Source organism: Lampris incognitus, chromosome 4 (assembly GCF_029633865.1).
Source record: "Lampris incognitus isolate fLamInc1 chromosome 4, fLamInc1.hap2, whole genome shotgun sequence".
Taxonomy (NCBI): Eukaryota; Metazoa; Chordata; class Actinopteri; order Lampriformes; family Lampridae; genus Lampris; species Lampris incognitus.
In genome coordinates this window covers 61,760,643-61,783,840 of record NC_079214.1, presented here as the reverse complement: position 1 = coordinate 61,783,840, position 23,198 = coordinate 61,760,643, and the positions used below count along the sequence as shown (strand labels likewise).

The 23,198-nt window shown below is 45.2% G+C and overlaps 1 protein-coding gene across 1 annotated transcript in view; it reads right to left on the bottom strand.

The window, feature by feature from the left end:
• The window catches only part of lrrc28 (leucine rich repeat containing 28), a 33,380-nt gene that overhangs the window by 4,666 nt on the left and 5,516 nt on the right, over positions 1-23,198 (bottom strand). Inside the window, exons 6-8 of the mRNA XM_056278219.1 lie at positions 7,729-7,935; positions 4,053-4,155; positions 2,375-2,550 (exon numbers count right to left, since the gene is read on the bottom strand). Coding sequence (XP_056134194.1) covers positions 2,375-2,550; positions 4,053-4,155; positions 7,729-7,935 — 486 coding nt within the window. The remainder of the gene's footprint in view (positions 1-2,374; positions 2,551-4,052; positions 4,156-7,728; positions 7,936-23,198) is intronic.

Sequence of the window (23,198 nt, the reverse complement as noted above, 5' to 3'; positions counted from 1 at the left end):
AAAGTGTGGATGACTTTCTTGAGATCATTAAGAGAGAAACTGCTTGATTTTGGCAATAGTACGAAGCTGGAAAAACTGGCTTTCACTACAGCATTAATTTGCTTGTCAAACTTGAAGGTGGAATCAAATATCACACCAACGTTTTTCACATGATGTTTAACAAGGGTGGACAGGTTGCGAAGACTGTTCGTAAGCACTTTAACGTAGTCGGTTGGGGGGGGCAAAAGGACAGCTTTAGACTTGCCTTCATTCAGCTTTAGGAAGTTTTGTAACATCCAGCACTTAATGTCCTCAAGGCAGATCAAGAGGCTGACTAGATTAGACTGGTTGTTTGGTTTCAGGGGGAGATAAAGTCGAGTGTCATCAGCATAACAGTGGAACGAAATGTCATATTTTTGAATGATTTGACTGAGGGGAAGCACGTATATAGAGAAAAGAATGGGAACTAGGATAGAACCTCGATGGACCCCACAGGAGACTAGCTGGGGTAGAGGAAAAATTGCCTATGTTCATTCTAATTTTGCTAGAGCTAACTGTACCCTGGGAAGATCGAATTGAGGCGACGCAAGAAAAGAAGAGAGCCAGGTATGTAGAGCTGGTAGCTGAGTGTCAGAGGAATGGGTGGAAGGCCCACTGGGAGCCAGTTGAAGTGGGCTGAAGGGGCTTTGTAGCCCAGTCTCTACACCGGATCCTGGGACTCTTGGGGATATGTGGGCTGCAAAGAAGAAAGGCCATTAGGAAAATCTTGGAAGCTATTGAAAAGGCTTCCCAGGTGGGGGTGGGGGGTGGGTGAGGCATGGTGTAATACGCTACCTGGACACAAGTTGAGGCTTGATCACCCCCAGCTGGGTCACTTGGGTGAGGGTGTCTGATGTTAAGACTCAAAACACCTGATGAACCTGGGTTCATTACTGATGTGCCCAGGCTGCACCACATTGTATCAAAGAACTCAGGATGTCGATGCCAGTGACTTCCAGGAAAAGGCTGGATGACAACCACGAATACTGTGGTGACAACTGGAGAGATAGAGGGCAGCTTGAAGAGATAGCAACAAGGGAAGGGAGGGTTAACACCCCAAGATGCAACTCTCCAGATGAAGCACCCACAAATATGCTATGAAGAGCTTCTCAGAGAAATACCTGCAGGGGTGCCTGAGGGGGGGGGTGAGCACCCAAAATATTCTGTTAATGACCCAAGCTAATGAACAAACGGCATGGTGGCCCAGTGGTTAGTACTGTCGCCTCACAGCAAGAAGGTCCTGGGTTCAAACCCCAGACCGTCCCAGTTCCTTTCCTTGTGGAGTTTGCATGTTCTCCCTGTGTCTGTGTGGGTTTCCTCCGAGTGCTCCAGTTTCCTCCCACCATCAAATACATGCATGTTGGAATTAATACTGCTGTCTGTACCCCTGACCAAGGCAATGGAAAGAATAACTGGAGTTGGTCCCCGGGTGCTGCAGCTGCCCCTTGCTCCTATACAATAGGATGGGTTAAATGCAGAGAACAAATTCATTGTAAGAATAAAATGTCAAATAAAGTGGCTTTCAAATGACTACAAGTGCAGTCTGCAGATGTGACAAGGTCTGCAAAAATCCAAGAGGTCTAAAGATCCACCAGACCATTACATTACATTCCTGCTTGGGCCACGCACACTAAATTTGTATGGCCACATAGTACTGTTAGGTACTTTTAAATGAAAGAGTCCGTCAAACAAATTTCAATGAGTGAACCCATTCCCATGTGAGGAGCCCATGGCTCACAGGACTGTGGTTGAGTGTCATGTGTCCGAAACGTCCTCAGTACCACGTGTATGTAATGAGTAAGTTGGGATGATTGTGGAGTTTCCCAGAGAGCAATGTTTATGGAAATTCAAGATATTAAAAAAAGTCACAGATATCTTTTTAACTAAGTATTTAAAAAGCCAAGTCTGAAGTCAATTTTTGTCAATACTTCTAAGATCTCACAACAGTTGTAGCTTGTTCCTGCCACATCTGTGGCATTTGGGAACATGAGTCTTCAGGCTCCAAAAATTAAAAGTAATACAACACAAAAGTAAGGCCTGTGGTTAATCAGAAATAATGCATTAACATGAGAGGAATCAATTCTGGCTCAGCCGCCTTGGTCCAAGCTAGTGAAGCACCTGTGAAAACAGGTCGGTTTTTAAGATTGTGTAGACCTTTTAGCTTGTATCACTGAGACAATGACACATGAAAAAAGATCCAAACTATACATTTCCACAATTTTTTTAAAAATTGTAACAAAAGTGCTATTCCTCCTCTCAATTATATCCACCTCCATTGTATACGTGATGTGGACTTAGCAGGAGAAACCAGGAACAGACCAGAGCTTTCACCTGGATTCACCGAACAGCTGCTCACCCTTTGGGTTGTGGTGATAGCTGCGATGCAGGGCTCTCATGGCAAGTTCCTCCAGTGGAACCACGTGGTCAGTCTCAGAGCCCATCAATTTCACCTCAGCAGGCAGCGGCACAGCCATCTCACCCAGAGCCACGCACAGCTGCTCTCTGTCCGACACCCGGGGCAGCACACCACACCTGAATGACAGCAACAGGATACTCAATTCAATTCAATGATGCTTTATTGGCATGACTGCATTAATTACATAATTACAATGTTGTCAAAGCAGGTGACAGCAAAACAGGTCAACAGAGTACCAAACAAAAAAACAAAAAAAAAGAAGAAGGAAAAAGGAATAGATAGAACTGGCAGAAACATAGAACAGCACTTGAAAAGCAACTGACAGTAACTGACAGTAATTGGAACAGTAACTGAGAGAGTTTTGGTCACACACTGGCCCTTAGGCTATGGCATTCTGACACATATTGTGCCACAAGTTGTGCACTTCGGCCCTCTCCTAAAATAAATGGCCATTGTTCTTTCTCATCCAGGAGTAGAAAATTTGGAATCTGATTTTCAAATTTCTCCTGGTATTTTTTTCTTATGTTCTGGAATTTCTCACAATTTAGCAGGAAGTGCATCTCTGTCTCGACCTCACCTGCCGTACAGTGACCGCATATTCTTTGCTCTTTTGGTAGCCAAGATGTTTTGCGTCTGTCCTTTTCAATGGCTAGACTGTGGTCAGTGAGCCTGCACTTGGTAAGGAAGTGTCTCTGCTTACTATCTCTGACAGTGGAGAGATAGTCAGCCAATGTGTATTCTCTTTTTAAGGCCCGATAACATTCTTATTTGTGTTGTAATTTGGTTTCTATGTTCCAAATATGAGTGTTTGCATTGTTTGATGATGTGGTTTACTCTAATCTGTGATTGGTTAGCAGTGCTAGTCTGAAACTCATCTACGTTAGTGGTTACGGGGTTAGTTAGTTTCACAACCAGCTGACTGAGGGGACTATTTCTTAGCGCTTGGATTTGAAATGCTTTAAATTGCAATGTGTCGTGGGGACTTGATTTAAGGTGCATCCAGAATTTAAGTGAACTTTTTCGGATATTTATTATCAATGGGAAAGGGCCAAATTCTGCCCTGCATGCATTTGTTGGTGTTTTCCTTTGTACGTTTAGCAATTTTTGACAGAATTCTGCATGCAGGGCTTCTTTTGAATGTTTGCCCCATCTAGTGTAGTCTTGCTGACTACACTAGATGGGAGTACTCACTTTTTTCCCACTGGCCACAGTGGCTTGTACTGCCCAAAATTCATCAACCAATTTTACCAACCAACTTCTGGAAGAGACTAGGGTCTCTAAATGATGGTTGGTTATCTTCCAAAGTGACTTCTCATGTAGACTTACTAAGAACTTATGAAGAACCACAGGGGCTACCTACCTAGGGGTGACTGCCCAGCCTGTTAGTAGCAGAACCAGGTTGCACAATTCTCTCTTATTTCCAAAAAATGAAGCTCAGTCTAGTGTCTACAATATTCCCTTTGGCCTCTCTATACAGGGGCAGTTAAAATGAAATTGGTTTATTTGAATGTAGGCTAATATGTGGCACAGTAATTTAAGTTCTGAAGGATGAAAATAAGTGGTACAGCCTAACATGAGCTTAACCAACAGGTATATGAGTTTTGAATGTGTGTATTACCCGCTGCAGCCAATGACCTTGTTGTACAGATAAGAGGGAAGGCCTTTCAAGTGAACATTGTTGTCAACAAACACAAACTGGAGCTCTCTTGAACGGCCCAAATCTGAAACACAAACACACACTAGTTTGGTCTCTGAAAATTATCATTCAAAATTCTTAACCAATAATGTGAAAAACAACTCATTTTTCAGAAAAAAATTCTAAAGCACCCACTAAGTCACACACGAAATGTTTGATTATTACTAAAATTGTAATATATACTTTTTTCTTCACACTGTGATCATGACTGTTAGTTTCAAATATGACTCATCACTAACTGCTGACTGTCTAGCTGACTTAGCTGTCCACATATCTACCAGCACAGCTGGATGGCTGGCTTGTCCCTGTAGGCTATTTAGGAGACTTGAAGCTAGTGGGTGGGAAAACTCTGTGTGCCGGCACTGTTAACTCTGAGTGCCTTCTCTCCTGGAGCGTTCTGCTGGCAACGCTCTGCAGATAGAGGAGGAGAGCCTTTGAAGATGAGGAGAGTGGGGAAAAGCAACTTGGTAGGGAGAGTGGGGAAAGTTAAGCACACACATAGTACACCATATTCTGCAACATGCATTTACTCTCCCCACAAGCACTTATGAGCATGCTAAGCTCATTACCATCTACCATGAATTAATCAGTGTGTGTGCTTGTGTTAGTGTGTGTGTGTGCTCCTCTAGGATCTTTCGCGGTTCTTCTTAATATTGAGCATTTTCACACTTGTACTGATATAGTCATACACCTAGCTGGATTACACATAGTTGAACTCCATTGTGACAGCAGGCGAAATGGTCAGTGTCTCTGGAGTATATGCGTTGGTAGATACTCCAGTGACCAACTCTACAGTAGGTTTCCCCTAGGTAAGATCATTTCTAAACACATAAGTAGGTAAGATTTTTGGGGGAATAAAAGGCTGATGGACACTGGACGGACACCTTCGTTTACCAGCCCTACGTGGGACGTGGCGTGGCGCGAGGAGTCTACATGACTGAAGAGACTTAATGTTTAGGCATGATACGCTACTGTGACTGTTATACCTCAATCTTGTTATACCTCATTTTATGATTTGTATTAACTTGATGAAACAGACTGGTACCAAATTAAGTGTGCCCGGTCACAGGCTGTTAAGTGGTTGCTCCAAATGGAAAGGTTCCCCAAAGGGGAATTTTGTTCCCTAGTCTGGAAAAACTACAAAACTGTAATGTTAAAATCTAGGTTTTTGCCCCTATCTGTGATCGGGTTTATCATTTATGGTCTTAATCACTGTTAATTACATTTATGCATGTGGCTCTGATGCATTATGTTATTTTTTTTATCTCCTACCTAATGTTCTTCAGAATTTTTAGTTGTCATGGGGTTGACAAAAAAAGGGGGGTAGAGAAAAAACTACCTTTTATTTACATTATAATATTTATATTATAGGTTTATTTACATGCTTGAAGAATGTTGGTTTATGCGTGCAAGTAGGATTAAAGCTACAGTACTTAATGACAACATACTTAATTTTATACTATTTTATACTCTAAGGGCGGCACGGTGGCGCAGTGGTTAGCGCGGTCGCCTCACAGCAAGAAGGTCCTGGGTTCGAGCCCCGGGGTAGTCCAACCTTGGTGAGTCATCCCGGGTTGTCCTCTGTGTGGAGTTTGCATGTTCTACCTGTGTCTGTGTGGGTTTCCTCCAGGGGCTCCGGTTTCCTCCCTCAGTCCAAAGACATGTAGGTCGGGTGAATCGGCCGTACTAAATTGTCCGTGTGTGTGTGTGTGTGTGTGTGTGTGTGTGTGTGTGTGTCAGCCCTGTGATGGCCTGGCGGCCTGTCCAGGGTGTCTCCCCGCTTGCCGCCCAATGACTGCTGGAATAGGTTCCAGCATCCCCGCAACCCTGAGAGCAGGATAAGTGGTTCAGATAACAGATGGATAATGGATGGACCCCTTCAGCCTATCAGTGACCCAACTCTCATTAGAGAAGAAGGGATATAGAAAGACAAGGAGGGAATAGGAGAAGGAAAGAAGGAGGAGCGATGGGAAAGGAAGGTGACAGTGAAAGGAATTGTTGCCAGTTAAACTCTGCCTGCCTTGGTGGTAGGTTAAAAGTCAGTTTCTGACTGTCGGGGTTGACAGTTTCAATCCAGGGACGGGTAGAAAAAAACTCTGGCCAGGAAAAGCGTATAACCAACATTCTTCTCTCCATCAACATCTCCCATTAAACTATACATGAGCAAGGCACTGTGACTGTAGCCTGTGAATAATGTAAAGTATGCAGGCAAGGCCACCAAATGTGAGTGCACAAATCACTCCTGACACTCTTCTCCACCCACTCCACCCTGACTGCACTCCCTTCTTCACCTCTCTTCTGCACTCCCCGTTACCTTGAACAGTTGACTCCAAGTATTTAAACTCATCCACCTTAGTCATCTCTACTCCTTGCATTCTCACCATTCCCGTCCTCTCTCTCGTTCACGCATATGGATTCTGTCTTGCTCCTACTGACTTGCATTCCTCTTCTCCCAGTGCATACCTCCACCTCTCCAGGCTCTCCTCAACCTGCACCCTACTCTCACTACAGATCACAATGTCATCCGTAAACATAATAGTCCATGGAGACTCTTGCCTGATCTCGTCTGTAAACCCATCTATCACCATTGCAAACAAGAATTTGCAATTGTTTTCCTCTAAGACCTATAACTGACAGCATACACAAACATTCTTGTAACTTTAATGGAAATTTCATTTGTGTCTGTGAATGTTCTCATTCATCCAGGTCATGGTTATACAAAGGAGTTGAATAAAGTGCAACTGGACTTGGTATATATCCGTGAAGACGTTTCGCCTCTCATCCGAGAGGCTTCCTCAGTTCGTGCCTATCTGACTAGACCAAGCTAGTCTGACTGGCTGCTGATGAGACTCAGATATTTATCCTCTAGGAGTCATTGTCAGAGCTATAGATATGCGTGGCTCTTTGTGTCCCGATGTTTAACAACGCCCGTCGCTAACAGAGCCATAGATATGAGTGGCTCTTTTGTGTACCGATGTTATGGCCGCGCCCGTCGTTCCGCGCCTGTCGAACATACAAATTTCATTTGTATGTTCAAAATAAAACACTGACTATTACAACTTACATTTTCTTCAAAACTGCACCAGCGGCACATTCAGCCCTGACAAAATGTAGTAAAACATTTATATAAACAGAAACGGTGGTGCGTTGAACACCCTGTTATGTTATTCAAGGATTGTAACTATGGCAGATGAGAACGCCATTTTTTGCGTTCTTTTCGATGAATTTTCGGAGCCTGATGAAGTCAGTTTAAACACGTGTTTAATGCTATAAAACACGTATGAGAAACATGTCATCAGTTGTTGCACACACCAAACTGCAGTGGACACATTTGTAAAGGACTTTTGTTGGATCCATTGTGCACACTATCTTTTTAATACGGCGGGGTTTATATACCTGTCGCTGCCGACTGGGTAACACCTCTGACACACCCACCAAACGAGGGAAAACGTACTCCAAAGGCACCAAATCGGCTATTTCTGAGACTGACCGGCCAGTCACTGGTCACGGCCGATCACGCTGAAAATCGGCCGAGCCCGGTCACCGGCCGATCGATCAGTGCATCTCTAGTGAGAGCCGCAGGGAGCTGGGTACTAACCGAGGGGCAGTGAGACCAGGCTGTTGGCTGCCATGGACAGCTCGTTGAGGCTGTGGAGCTGGCACAGTTGCCTGGGTAGGTGTCTCAGGTCGTTGTAGTCCGCCGTCAGATACTGCAGGGACAGGCACTGGTGCAGGCGCTCTGGCAGAGCACACAGGAGGTTCATGGAAACATCCAGAGTCTCCAGTTCTCGTAGATCCCCAATTTCTGAGATGCAGAGAAGAAAGGGAGGAAGACATGAGCAGAAGGTTTGTACGGACACTGTTATGCTCAATGAAATATATTGTTTCCCTGTCTAACATGTCTTGAAGATGACCTATAAGTCTCCTGCGATGAACAGCTGATTGGTGGCACCAGTTAGATGCCCTTTAAAAATGTACTGGCACCCACAAACTCTCTCTCTGGTGCCACTTTTTCCTTTTATCCATGTTTTTGTTGTAATGAATACAATTTTGCAAGTTCAACATTGTGTGTGACTCACTGCTCCCCTGAGCCAGGGTTGTAACAGTGCACCACAGACGTAGCATTAACAGAATACCAACCACCAATAATATTACTAACAATACCATTAGCCAAGTAGACTGTTGCCACAGACTACATTGCGTTACCATAAAAACTATCCATGCTTCATGTGTCGTGTCAAAGTCATATTAGAATGTTATCTGAATACTGCATGTTTGAAAACTACACAGTTACATATCATAGAAAAGACTCAGTGGAAGCTTGGAGGCTGCCAGGTCAAATCCTGCTGCCTTCCTACAAGGACCATCTCTGCAGTGTCCATGAGTAAATACACCAAGCTTCATACACCATCCATTCCATCCATCCATTATCCAAGCCGCTTATCCTGCTCTCAGGGTCGCGGGGATGCTGGAGCCTATCCCAGCAGTCATTGGGCGGCAGGCGGGGAGACACCCTGTACTGGCTGCCAGTCCATAACAGGGCCAACATACACACACACATTCACACCTTGGGACAATTTAGTACGGCCGATTCACCTGACCTACATGTCTTTGGACTGTGGGAGGAAACCGGAGCACCCGCAGGAAACCCACGCAGACACAGAGAGAACATACAAAATCCACACAGAGGATGCCCGGGATGACCCCCAAAGGTTGGACTACCCCGGGGCTCGAACCCAGGACCTTCTTCCTGTGAGGCGACCGCGCTAACCACTGCGCCACCTTGCCGCCCAAATACAGCTTTGGAGTAGTTGGGCATACTTTGGAGTATGGAGTAAAGGAGTAAATACACCTTTTTTTTGTAAACTGCAGGGATAGAGATGCTCAGTCACTGACAGTCTTACACTTTTTCTCTGTTTACTAGGCAGCTGCCAGATGTGAGAAGTGTAGAACTGTGTAACACAGAAGCACGGCAGTGCTGACAGAAGGTCATGGTAGTCAGTCCACCTTCCTCTGAGCAATAAAAATGTTTCAGTCCATGAGTCCATGCTTGTGGGAGGCTGAACTTCTTAAAGGTGGGAGGCGAGTTTGAAAATATGTTCTACTGACGGATGAGACGGGCATTTCCAAATGGGCATCTTCAAATGAAAGAGAACTAGTCTTATTTTCAGACTAACAAGTATGTATTTTTGAGACTGACATTAACTGTTAATATTCTAAGCATTTTAAACGGTGGCTTCAGAAAGCACCACCCCTGACTGCTTATTTTTTGTTTAGCTCTGTTACAAAGTGAAATTAAAATGTATTCAAATTGTTTTTTTTGCACTCCTATTGAGGTAGTTCACTGTATTATCAATGAAATAACAGTATTTAGACTATTACAAAAATCACGTTTGAAACAAAATCTTGAAGATTACCAAAATAATAGGTTTTCACCCTGTTTGCATAAATAACTTGAATAAGGTATATCAAATGTTCTTGACACATTACACAAAATGTCCACCTACGACGACTTCAAATCCACCTGTGTTCAAATGCACGACTGCAAAATGAATATCACCACCTTTGTGAAGAGTGAAACAGCCAATCAGATCAGTCTTAGTATCATTAAAAGTAGCTGCCTCAGAACTTGGAGAATTAGTTGTTAGGAGGCAAAAAGCTGAAGAAACTCTGAACCTTCCTAAGAGCACAGTCAAGTCCTTTGTAATAAAATAGAAAAAAACATGACACAACCTAGACCACTAAACCAGTCAATGACAGGGTCGAGCCCTTTCGTTGACTGGTTAGCACAGTTCGGATCCCAGCAGCAGCAACAGGTCCAAGCGACCCCCTGAATTCACTACATTGGCTTGGCGCTCCCTCTGGAGGGAGCTCGGAGTAGCGCCGCTGCTCCTTCGCGTCGAAAGGAGCCAGTTGAGGTGGTACGGGCATCTGATTAGGATGCCTCCTGGACACCTTCCTTTGGAGGTTTTCTGGGCATGTCCAACAGGGGGTAGACCCAGAACCAGCTGGAGGGACAACATGTCCAATCTGGCCTGGGAACGTCTTGGGATCCCCCCAGGAGGAGCTGGAGGGCATTGCTGGGGAGAGGGATGTCTGGGGTGCCCTACTTAGCTTGCTGCCACTGCGACCCGACCCTGGAGAAGGGTCTGAGGATGAGATGAGATGAGATGAGATGAGATGAGATGACCTAGACACCAGGCCTTCCTACTAAACTGAGCAACCAGGAAAAAAAGGGGAACGGAGGTGTGGGTATGAGTGTGTGTGTGCGCGTGTGCTGCAGTGTCTCATATGAACAGTTGATCACATATAATCACAAGACCATTTCACAGTAAGACTACTTCGATTTTAATTTAATTACAAAATTGCAAAATAATTACCTTTCACCAGTACGGAAACATTTAACTTCATGTCGAACATCTACTGTAGTTTAGTTAAATGGTCGACACAATATGACAAAAAGACAAAAAAATAAAATAAATAAATAATAAATATATATACACTACCGTTCAAAAGTTTGGGATCACCCAAACAATTTTGTGTTTTCCATGAAAAGTCACACTTATTCACCACCATATGTTGTGAAATGAATAGAAAATAGAGTCAAGACATTGACAAGGTTAGAAATAATGATTTGTATTTGAAATAAGATTTTTTTTACATCAAACTTTGCTTTCGTCAAAGAATCCTCCATTTGCAGCAATTACAGCATTGCAGACCTTTGGCATTCTAGCTGTTAATTTGTTGAGGTAATCTGGAGAAATTGCACCCCACGCTTCCAGAAGCAGCTCCCACAAGTTGGATTGGTTGGATGGGCACTTCTTTGAGCAGATTGAGTTTCTGGAGCATCACATTTGTGGGGTCAATTAAACGCTCAAAATGGCCAGAAAAAGAGAACTTTCATCTGAAACTCGACAGTCTATTCTTGTTCTTAGAAATGAAGGCTATTCCATGCGAGAAATTGCTAAGAAATTGAAGATTTCCTACACCGGTGTGTACTACTCCCTTCAGAGGACAGCACAAACAGGCTCTAACCAGAGTAGAAAAAGAAGTGGGAGGCCGCGTTGCACAACTGAGCAAGAAGATAAGTACATTAGAGTCTCTAGTTTGAGAAACAGACGCCTCACAGGTCCCCAACTGGCATCTTCATTAAATAGTACCTGTTAGAGCCTGTTTGTGCTGTCCTCTGAAGGGAGTAGTACACACCGGTGTAGGAAATCTTCAATTTCTTAGCAATTTCTCGCATGGAATAGCCTTCATTTCTAAGAACAAGAATAGACTGTCGAGTTTCAGATGAAAGTTCTCTTTTTCTGGCCATTTTGAGCGTTTAATTGACCCCACAAATGTGATGCTCCAGAAACTCAATCTGCTCAAAGAAGTGCCCATCCAACCAATCCAACTTGTGGGAGCTGCTTCTGGAAGCGTGGGGTGCAATTTCTCCAGATTACCTCAACAAATTAACAGCTAGAATGCCAAAGGTCTGCAATGCTGTAATTGCTGCAAATGGAGGATTCTTTGACGAAAGCAAAGTTTGATGTAAAAAAAATCTTATTTCAAATACAAATCATTATTTCTAACCTTGTCAATGTCTTGACTCTATTTTCTATTCATTTCACAACATATGGTGGTGAATAAGTGTGACTTTTCATGGAAAACACGAAATTGTTTGGGTGATCCCAAACTTTTGAACGGTAGTGTATATGTTTTTTTCCTTATAAATCACAGAGAATGATGATTGTAAGGCACTGGCCTCAGAAGTTTGGAGCTGGCCACCAGGTGTCATAAGGTGCTTTCTCACCGCCTCCTCATTGTAGAGGATGAGTCAAATGCAAGAGGATGAATTTCCACACAGGGATGAACACAGATTTCTTTTCTCCTCCACTTTATGTGCTACAGAGCTACAGAAGAGATGCAGCCCCTGACTCAGGTGATGTTTGTGCTATGCTAATTGAGCTACAGAATTGAAGAATCTAAAGGCATTTTCTGCCTTTCACTGGACTCTGACAGTGCCTCGCCCCCTGCAGGAAAGTAAGCAAACAAACAGCAAAAACAACCCAAAAAACAGTTCACTCGCTAGTCGTCTGGGAAACAGGAATCTGAATTCGTGACTGATGGGTTGTTTTAAAACCTTTTTCTGAAACAAACTCTTTCACAAACTGAATCTTGCAAAGCTCACAATTTACCAGTCAATCTTCGTTCCAACCCTCACCTATGGTCATGAGCTTTGGGTAGTGACCGAAAGGGTGAGATCTCGGATACAAGCGGCTGAAATGAGTTTCCTCCGTAGGGTGTCTGGGCTCAGCCTTAGAGATAGGGTGAGGAGCTCGGACATCCGGAGGGAGCTCGGAGTAGAGCCGCTGCTCCTTCACGTCGAAAGGAGCCAGTTGAGGTGGTTCGGGCATCTGATTAGGATGCCTCCTGTGCGCCTTCCTTTGGAGGTTTTCCGGGCACGTCCAACTTGGGAGGAGACCCCGGGGTTAGACCCAGAACTCGCTGGAGGGACTACATGTCCAGTCTGGCCTGGGAACACCTTGGGATCCCCCAGGAGGAGCTGGAGGGCGTTGCTGGGGAGAGGGACGTCTGGAGTGCCCTACTTAGCTTGCTGCCGCTGCGACCCGACCTTGGAGAAGCTGCTGATGATGAGATGAGAATCTCCCAATACGACATAGAAAGGTCTGAGTGCCACATCCCCCCACTCCCCCTTGTCTGAATGTCAGGTTCACAGGTTTGAGTGGGTCCACTGAGTTAACGGTTTATTAAATGTTTCCATCCATCCATTATCCAAGCCGCTCCGGGGTCGCGGGAAGCTGGAGCTTATCCCAGCATTGAAACCAAACAACTTGAAAGAAATATTGAATAAATATACTCAACTGTCACGTCTGGAAAATATAATCACAGTGGGAATTCTGTTACCCAGACATTTCATACTTGTACTGCAACCTGTTCGCTCATGGTAAATGTACTAAACTCTGCTGCTTGTCTCACTGCAGGACATGTCACATGTAAAACAGAGGTCCAAACCATGTGCTTTTGAAAGCAGTGTGGTGCACTCCAACTAATGACTGCACTTCTTCATTTCACTACTTAGCACGTCTTCAACTGGAGAGAGGAGAACCAAGTAATCAGATTAGATGATGTAGTGTCAGACTAGAATGAAAAACTACATACGGCTCTCGATGGCGTGTGGTTAGAATCAGTCTACCAATCTTTCATATTATCTGAGACAGAGAGAAAGCCATGGCCTGAGGGCGATTAAGACAACAGCAGGCATGATACGGTTTCATGCATGGGAATCTGTCTCATGGACCAAGACCAGACAAAATGCTGTCTGGACACATAACTGCGGATAGAGTACAGCCGGATCATTTAAAAAACTGTCTGCTCTAGCTGTTGTTTTTTGTGATTAGGCCAGCCTCGGCCACAACCATAAATCCTGAATGAGCAGGGGTTTAGTGTCTTGTTCAGAGACACTTCAACAGAAATGCCCAATACATGGTTATTGATGGGGGTTTGGTAATGATTGAGCCTTGAGAAATTAGTTCTGACCGCTACGTCACCTTGCTGCACCCCAAACATCTGCCTAGCCGTCTGCTGAATAAATCTGGCGCAGAAACTGAGAAACCAGAACTGTTGGCACAAGAGGAATCCTGAGAAAGGCTCGCTGCTTCCAGAGATGGGAGCTTAGTTTAGGGTTGCCAGATGCCTGCTTTTGGGCCGAAACGTTCAGGTTTCCACTTATTTGTACAGGTCCTGTTCGTGGGGTCAGGCAGAGGTCTGGCCTGAACAGGTCTACTTGATTGGCATTTGACCACGTTTATAATAAAGGTACAATTCATAATGGCATGCGCCGCCACGGCTATGTGGAGTACTGCAACAAGTGCTCTACTGACAAGAAACATGGTGTGTCTCACATCACACCAACTTGGTGGACTTGTTTGAGAAATAAAGACAACTGAAAGCCTCAAAAGGAATTGAAGGCGATGCAGCATTGGCTGATTTTCTCAGTGTAACGCAGTGAACAACACTTTCAAAGTCCGACCAAAGCAACGGCAGAAGTGGGGCAGACAGCCGCTCTGCATATCAATTGCAGATTTTTTTTTTTGATTCTGAGATACTTTATTGATCCCCGTAGGGAAATTATGCTCTGCATTTAACCCATCCTAGCTGCGTAGCTAGGAGCAGTGGGCAGCCGCCGTGCGGCACCCGGGGACCAACTCCAGTTCATCTTGCCATGCCTCGGTCAGGGGCACAGACAAGAGCATTTACCCAATTTCCCTTTGGGGATTAAATGAAGTATTCTGATTCTGATTGACCCTAACACGCATGTCTTTTTTGATGGTGGGAGGAAACCGGAGCGGGGAGAACATGTAAACTCCACACAGAGGACGACCCGGGATGACCCCCAAGGTTGGACAACCCTGGGGTTCGAACCCTGGACCTTCCTGCCGTGAGGCGACAGCGCTAACCACTGCGCCACTATGCTGCCCAAGATTGTACCTACAATGCTACAGTTTCTAATACATTTCTACCAAGGCTACACTACTGCCCCCTCCCCCAGGCATTACCAAACCAAACACGGTAGTTAATATTACCATCAGCCAACCCAACTGAGTATCAGACATAATAAGAGTTTTGATTGGCTGGCTCATCTCCTCAGACTTCCATGATTATGTTTTAGGATGGGCTTTGCATTCGCCTAATGTTTAATGATGGAAGTCCACTCTTTTAAAAGATTCAGTTCGTTTGGACTGTCTGAAAGTAGAAGGTTGATTCTTAATCAGTTCATTTAATTCGCTTTTAAAAACTGATCATTTCGGGCATCCAGGTAGTGTAGCAGTTTATTCCGTTACCTACCAACACGGGGATCATCGGTTCGAATCCCTGTGTTACCTCCGGCTTGGTCGGCCGTCCCTACAGACAGAATTGGCTGTGTCTATGTGGGTATGTGTCCTGGTTGCTGCACTAGCACCTCCTCTGATCAGTCGGGGTGCCTGTTCGGGGAGGATGGGGAACTGGGGGGGATAGCGTGATCCTCCCACTCGCTATGTCCCCTCGGCGAAACTCCTCACTGTCAGGTGAAAAGAAGCGGCTGGCGACACCACATGTGTTGGAGGAGGCATGTGGTAGTCTGCAGCCCTCCCCGGATTGCCAGAGGGAGTGGAGCAGCAACCGGGATGGCTCGGAAGAGTGGGGTAATTGGCCAGATACAATTGGAGAGAAAGGGGGGGGGGGGAGAATCATTTCATGGCCCACAGGCTACCCCCGCCTCTCATCTGAGAAATGAATTGAGCATGACTGTGGCGAGGCGAGGAGTTCTCTGACACAGAAACGGTCAGAGATGGTAGTCGAGGGCTCAACAGCCCATCTGATTAGAAGACAACCGAAAACACAGAGTTAAGACAAGACGACCACAGAGTCTGCATGGGAGCGAGCTGCGCAGTTCCGCATCTCATTCCCTCCGTGTCTCTGGTGCCTCGTCGAGCGGTTGTGGAAGCAATTTCATCTGCCCCGAGTTAATTAAACTAATTGGGAGCAGCTGGTCCACACCCCTCTCCTCCACACAGCTGTTTGGAAGATATACAGCAGTGAGGTAAGGGATCTCTAATTGTGTCTATGTATCCTGTATGTCCGTCGTTTTGCGGGATTTCACGGGGAATCCGACCCGGAGACGAGTTGGAATCATTATTCAACATCTAATCTACTTGCTGATGGTTTTATTTGATTATGTCGGTCAAAAAGAGTCGTCAAAATTAAATTAAGACTGACAAATAACCAGTAGAAAAACTCCTCACCGAACAGTATTTCTAGTTAGCAGTTGAAAACAGATTCCTTTGCCAATATCATATTCTCATCGGTTGTGTATCAGTAATAATTGGAATCTGTGAAAACAAAAGGGCTGCAGAAAACAAGGGGTGGAGCCTAACTCAGCCATTATTACACAAAATTGACTACCACCCAGATATACAATTGAAGAAGAAACTACAGTGGATATGAAACTATTCTACTTTTAGCTGTGACCAGCAGCTCTATAGCGCGCTCTGCTGGTCGGTCGGTCGGTCAGTGCATGAAAATTTCCCCACACTTGGTGGCCACAGTTTTTGTACGAGGCTGAAATTTGGCATGGCAGTCAAGTGTGTGTGTGTGTGTGTGTGTGTGTGTTTGTGTGTAAAGGTGTGTGTTTGTGTGTAAAGGTGTGTGTTTGTGTTCATGCCGATTGGCTAAGGGGGTGTGGCAATGGAAGTGGCCCATCACAAAAAGGCACACAACTTCCAAATGGATTCACAGACTTGCCAAAGATTTTGTGGAAAGGTTGGTCATGAGCCGAAAGACAGCTGATTAACTGTTCATGCCAAGTGGCAAGAAGATGGTGTGGCAGTGGGAGCAGCCTATAACAAAAAAGGTGTCTCAATGGATTCATGTAACATGGCCGAACTTAGCAAGCGCGCACACACACACACACACACACACACACACACACACACACACACACACACACACACACACCGTTGTCATAACTTGTGAGCTGTTTGTCTTAGAAATCCATTAACGATGCATTTATGATGCGTCTGGAAGTTTATAATAACATGTGATGCCTAAGAAGTTTATAATCTGTGAAAACAAAAGGTGACGCCTAACTATGCTGCTGTTCCTAACATGTGATGCCTAACTGCTGCTGTTGGGCGAAGGAGAAGGAGAGGGGGAAGGCACGTCCAAAGGCAGCAGGAGAGGAGGAAGGGTAGGAGTGTGGAGGTGAGAGTCGGAACCTTGAATGTTGGCACTGTGACTGGTAAAGGGAGAGAGCTGGCTGATGTGATGGAAAGAAGAAATGTTGGTATACTGTGTGTGCAAGAGACCAGGTGGAAGGGGAGTAAGGCCAGGAGCATCGGAGGTGGGTTCAAACTCTTCCATCATGGTGCGAATGGGAGGAGAAATGGGGTAGGGGTAATTCTGAAGGAAGAGAATGTCAAGAGTGTGCTGGAGGTGAAGAGATTTATGGATTAAACATCTGGGTTGAAATCTTGCGGCATGGCATACAACACAATTCAGCACAATAGAACAATTGGTGGCATGGCAGTGAAAAGGGGTGAGAGGAAAAAGACAATGTGTTACTTAAAGACACAGATAGACACTGGGCTTCAAGACAAAGCAATCTCACTGTGCAAGCTAGAAAGGATGAAAGAATGAAAGATAGAAAAAAAAGAAAGAAAGAAAGAAAGAATGAAAGAAAGCTGATTTGTAGATTTAGAGAAAGCATGTGACAGGGTGCCAAGAGAGGAGGTGCGGTATTGTATGAGGAAGTCGGGAGTGGCAGAGAAGTATGTAGGAGTGGTGCAGGATATGTATGAGGGAAGTGTGACAGTGGTGAGGTGTATGGTTGGAATGACAGATGGATTCAAGGTGGAGGTAGGATTACATCAAGGATCGGCTCTGAGCCCTTTCTTGTTTGCAATGGTGATGGACAGGTTGACGGACGAGATCAGGAAGGAGTCTCTGTGGACTATGATGTTTGCGAATGACATTGTGATCTGTAGCGAGAGTAGGGTGCAGGTTGAGGAGAACCTGGAGAAGTGGAGGTATGCACTGGAGAGAAGAAGAATGAAAGTCAGTAGGAGCAAGACGGAATACCTATGTGTGAATGAGAGGGAGGACAGTGGAATAGTGAGGATGCAAGGAGTAGAGGTGATGAAGGCGTATGACTTTAAATACTTGGGTCAACTGTCCAAAGTAACAGGGAGTGCAGAAGAGAGGTGAAGAAGAGAGTGCAGGCAGGGTGGAGTGGGGGGAGAAGAGTGTCAGGAGTGATTTGTGACAGAAGGGTACCAGCAAGAGTCAAAGGGATGGTTTACAAGATGGTTGTGAGACCAGCTATGTTATATGGTTTGGAGACAGTGGTACTGAAGAAAAGACAGGAGGTGGAGCTGGACGTGGCAGAGTTGATGATGCGAAGAATTTCATTGGGAATGACGAAGAAGGACAGAATTAGGAATTATTATATTAGAGGGACAGCTCAGGCTGGACGGTTTGGAGACAAAGCAAGAGAGGCAAGATTGAGATGGCTTGGCCATGTGTGAAAGAGAGATGCTGGGTATATTGGGAGAAGGATGCTGAATATGGAGCTGCCAGGGAACAGGGGAAGAGGAAAGCCAAAGAGGAGGTTTATGGATGTGGTGAGGGACGACATACAGCTGGCTGGTGTGACAGAGGAAGACGCAGAGGACAGAAAGAGATGGAAACAGATGATCCACTGTGGTGACCCCTAACAGGAGCAGCCGAAAGTGATAGTAGTAGTAGTAGTAGCGCTGAAGGCGAAGAGAGTGTTGGACAGAGTGATGAGTATGAAACTGGAAATCGAAGGTGTGTTGATGAATGTTATCAGTGCATATGCCCCGCAAGTCGGGTGTGAGATGGAAGAGAAAAAAGAATTCTGGAGTGAGTTTGATGACGTGGTGGAGAGTGTATCCAAGGAGGAGAGAGTGGTGTTTGCAGTGGACTTGAATGGTCATGTTGGTGAAGGAAACGGAGGTGATGAGGAGGTGATGGGCAGGTACGATGTCAAGGAGAGAAATTTGGAAGGAAAGATGGTGGTGGATTTTGTGAAAATGATGGAAATGGCTGTGGTGAATACATATTTCAAGAAGAGGGAGGAAGACAGTGCAACGTATAACAGTGGAGGAAAGTGCACACAGGTCGACTATATCTTATGTAGTAGGTGCGATGTAAAAGGGATTGGAGACTGCAAGGTGATGACAGGGGAAAACGTAGCTAGGCAGCATCGGATGGAGGTATGTAGGATGACTTTGGAGACCGAGAAGAGGAAGAGAGTGAAGGCAGAAATGAAGATCAAATGGTGGAAGTTGAAGAAGGAAGGTTGTTGTGTGGAGCTCAGGGAGGAGTTAAAACAGGCACTGGGTGGTAGTGAAGAGTTGCCGTATGGCTGGGCAACCACTGCAGAAATAGTGAGGGAGACAGCAAGGAAGGTACTTGGTATATCATCAGGACAGAGGAGGGAAGACAAGGAGACTTGCTGGTGGAACGAGGAAGTACAGCAAAGTATACAGAGGAAGAGGTTGGCAAAGAAGAAGTGGGATAGTCGGAGAGATGAAGTAGACAGGAGTACAAGGAGATACAGCGTAAAGAGATGAGGGAGGTGGCAAAGGCCAAGGAAAGGCATATGGTGAGTTGCATGAGAGGTTAGACACTTAAGGAAGGAGAAAAGGACTTGTACCGATTGGCTAGACAGAGGGACCGAGCATGGAAGGATGCGCAGCATGTAAGGGTGATGAAGGATAGAGATGGAAATGTGCTGACAAGCGAGGAGAGTGTGCTGAGAAGGTGGAAGGAGTACTTTGAGAGGCTGATGAATGAAGAAAATGATAGAGAGAGAGAGAGAGAGAGAGAGAGAGAGAGAGAGAGAGAGAGAGAGAGAGAGAGAGAGAGAGAGAGAGAGAGAGAGAAGGTTGGATGATGTGAGGATAGTGAATCAGGAAGTGCGTTGGATTAGCAAAGAGGAAGTGAAGGCAGTTATGAAGAAGATGAAGAGTGGAAAGGCAGTTCGTCCAGATGACATACCTGTGGAGGCATGGAGGTATTTAGGTAAGATGGCAGTGGGGTTTTTAACCAGATTGTTTAACACAATCTTGGAAAGTGAGAGGATGCCCGAGGAGTGGAGAGGAAGCATACTGGTACCGATTTTCAAGAACAAGGGTGATGTGCAGAACTGTAGCAACTACAGAGGTATAAAGTTGATCTGCCACAGCATGATGATATGGGAAAGAGTAATGGCAGCTAGGTTAAGAGGAGAGGTGATGATCAGCGAGCAGCAGTATGGTTTCATGCCATGAAAGAGCACCACAGATGCGATGTTTGCTTTGAAAATGTTGATTGAGAAGTATACAGAAGGACAGAAGGAGTTAAATTGTGTCTGTGTGGATTTACATAAAGCATATGAAAGGACGCTGAGAGAGGAGGTGTGGTATTGTATGAGGAAGTTGGGAGTTGCAGAGAAGTATGTAGGAGTGGTGCAGGATATGTATGAGGGAAGTGTGACAATGGTAAGGTGCACGGTTGGAATGACAGATGGGTTCAAGGTGGAGAAGGGATTACATGAAGGATCGACTCTGAGCCCTTTTTTGTTGGCAATGGTGATGGACGAGATCAATTTCCATGGACTATGATGTTTGTGGATGACGTTGTGATCTGCAGCGAGAGTAGGGTGCAGGGGGAGGAGAACCTGGAGAGGTGGAGGTATGCACTGGAGAGAAGAGGAATGAAAGTCAGTACGAGCAAGATGGAATACATGTGTGAATGAGAGGGCTGCCAGTGGAATGGTGAGAATGCAAGGAGTAGAGGTGACGAAGGCGTATGACTTTAAATACTTGGGTCAACTGTCCAAAGTAACAGGGAATGCAGGAGAGAGGTGAAGAAGAGAGTGCAGGCAGGGTGGAGTGGGGGGAGAAGAGTGTCAGGAGTGATTTGTGACAGAAGGGTACCAGCAAGAATCAAAGGGATGGTTTACAAGATGGTTGTGAGACCAGCTATGTTATATGGTTTGGAGACAGTGGTACTGAAGAAAAGACAGGAGGGGGAGCTGGAGGTGGCAGAGTTGAAGATCTGAAGATTTTCACTGAGAGTGATGAGGAAGGACAGGATTAGGAACGAGTAACAGTGTAACTTTTTTTAGCTGCGACCAGGAGCTCTGTATCTTGTTCTGTTGGCCCATCAGTTTATTGGTTTACAATAATCTATCTGTTCATTGGTCCACAAAGCTATGCTCACCCTATAGCAATCACAACTTTCTACCTATGAGGCTGGAATCTGCCATGGAGGTCAAGTGTTTGTGAGGTTGTTTTACACGAATGCATGCACACGTGGGTGCATGCATGTACATGGTCGCAGCTCTTGTGAATTCGCACTTGTTTAAAAAAATAACTACATTTTCAGCACTTTAATAGCCTTCAATAAAGCAGGAATCACAAACTGGAACCCAGAATAACCAGAGTGCTCTTATGACATGGGCAGAAAAGCATGGGTAGGACCCATTCCTTCTGAAACTTCAGCAAATCTGACACTGTCTCATTATCTAAATCCAGACTCACTTCATTAGCAGCATCCACACTAACTCCCACTAACGTCTCCTGTTAACATCACCCACATGAGTTTGGGTGCACACAGGCATTTAAATATGCATGTATGTACGCACTCTGGTCCGTTTCATCAAAACTGTGATGTACGTTTTTCTAGCTTTGCTCACTAGACTTAAGTAGTTAGTTATCAACCTGCATGTTAAAACTGCCCAATAATTAAACTTTACAATATGATTACTGTATTTTTTATGTATTTTACTACCACCGAAGGCACAATAGAGCAGTGCATGCTGGCTATAGGTAAGTTAAGTCCCAGTATGCAGCTAGAAGGATATATATGAAATTCTGTACGAACCAGAACAGTTGACCCCAAGTATTTAAACTCATACGCCTTCATCACCTCTACTCCTTGCATCCTCACCGTGCCACTGTCCTCCCTCTCATTCACGCATATGTATTCCATCTAGCTCCTACTGACTTTCATTCCTCTTCTCTCCAGTGCATACCTCCACCTCCCCAGGCTCTCCTCAACCTGCACCCTACTCTCGCTACAGATCACAATGTCATCTGCGAACAGCATAGTCCACGGAGACTCCTGCCTGATCTCGTCCATCAAACTGTCCACCACCATTGCAAGCAAGAAAGGGCTCAGAGCCGATCCTTCCTGTAATCCCAGCTCCACCTTGAACCCATTTGTCATTCCAACCGCACACCTCACCATTGTCACACTTCCTTCATACATATCCTGCACCACTCCTACATACTTCTCTGCATCTCCCGACTTCCTCATACAATACCATACCTCCTCTCTCAGCACACCGTCAGATGTTTTCTCTAAATCCACAATAACACAATGTAACTCCTTCTGACCTTCTCTATACTTCTCCATCAACATTCTCGAAGCAAACATCACATCTGTGGTGCTCTTTCATGGCATGAAACCATACTGCTGCTCGCTGATCATCACCTCTCCTCTTAACCTAGCTGCCATTATTCTTTCCCATATCATCATGCTGTGGCTGATCAACATTATACCTCTGTAGTTGCTACAGTTCTGCACATCGCCCTTATTCTTGAAAATTGGTGCCAGTATGCTTCTTCTCCACTCCTCAGGCATCCTCTCACTTTCCAAGATTGTGTTAAACAATCTAGTTAAAAACTCCACTGCCATCCCTCCTAAACACCTCCACGCCTCCACAGGTATGTCATCTGGACCAACAGCCTTTCATCCTCTTCATGGCTGCCCTCACTTCCTCCTTGCTAATCCACCACACTTCCTGATTCACTATCCCCACATAATCCAACCTTCTCTCTCTCTCATCTTCTTCCTTCATCAGCCCTTCAAAGTACTCCTTCCACCTTCTCAACACATTCTCCTCGATTGTCAGCACATTTCCATCTCCATCCTTCATTGACCTTATTTGCTGCACATCCTTCCCTGCTCGGTCCCTCTGTCTAGCCAATCGGTACAAGTCCTTTTTCTCCTTCCTTAGTGTCTAACCTCTCATACAACTCACCATCCATCTTTTCCTTTGCCTTCGCCAGCTCTCTCTTCACTTTATGCCACATCTCCTTGTACTCCTGTCTACTTTCTTCATCTCTCTTACGATCCCAATTGTTCTTTTCCAACCTCTTCCTCTGTATACTTTGCTGCACTTCGTCATTCCACCCCCACCACAAACAACAACTACTTAGTTTTGTATAGCACCTTTCAAGGAACCCAAGGATGCTTTACACTAGATAAAATAAATAAATAAATAACAAATATCTCTTTGTCTTCCTTCCTCTGTCCAGATGACACACTAAGTACCTTCCTAGCTGTCTCCCTCACTATTTCTGCAGTGGTTGCTCAGCCATAGGCAACTCTTCACTACCACCCAGTGCTTGTCTTCACTCCTCCCTGAATGCCACACAGTCTTCCTTTTTCAACTTCCACCATTTGATCCTTGGCTCTGCCTTTACTCGCTTCTTCTTCTTGGTCTCC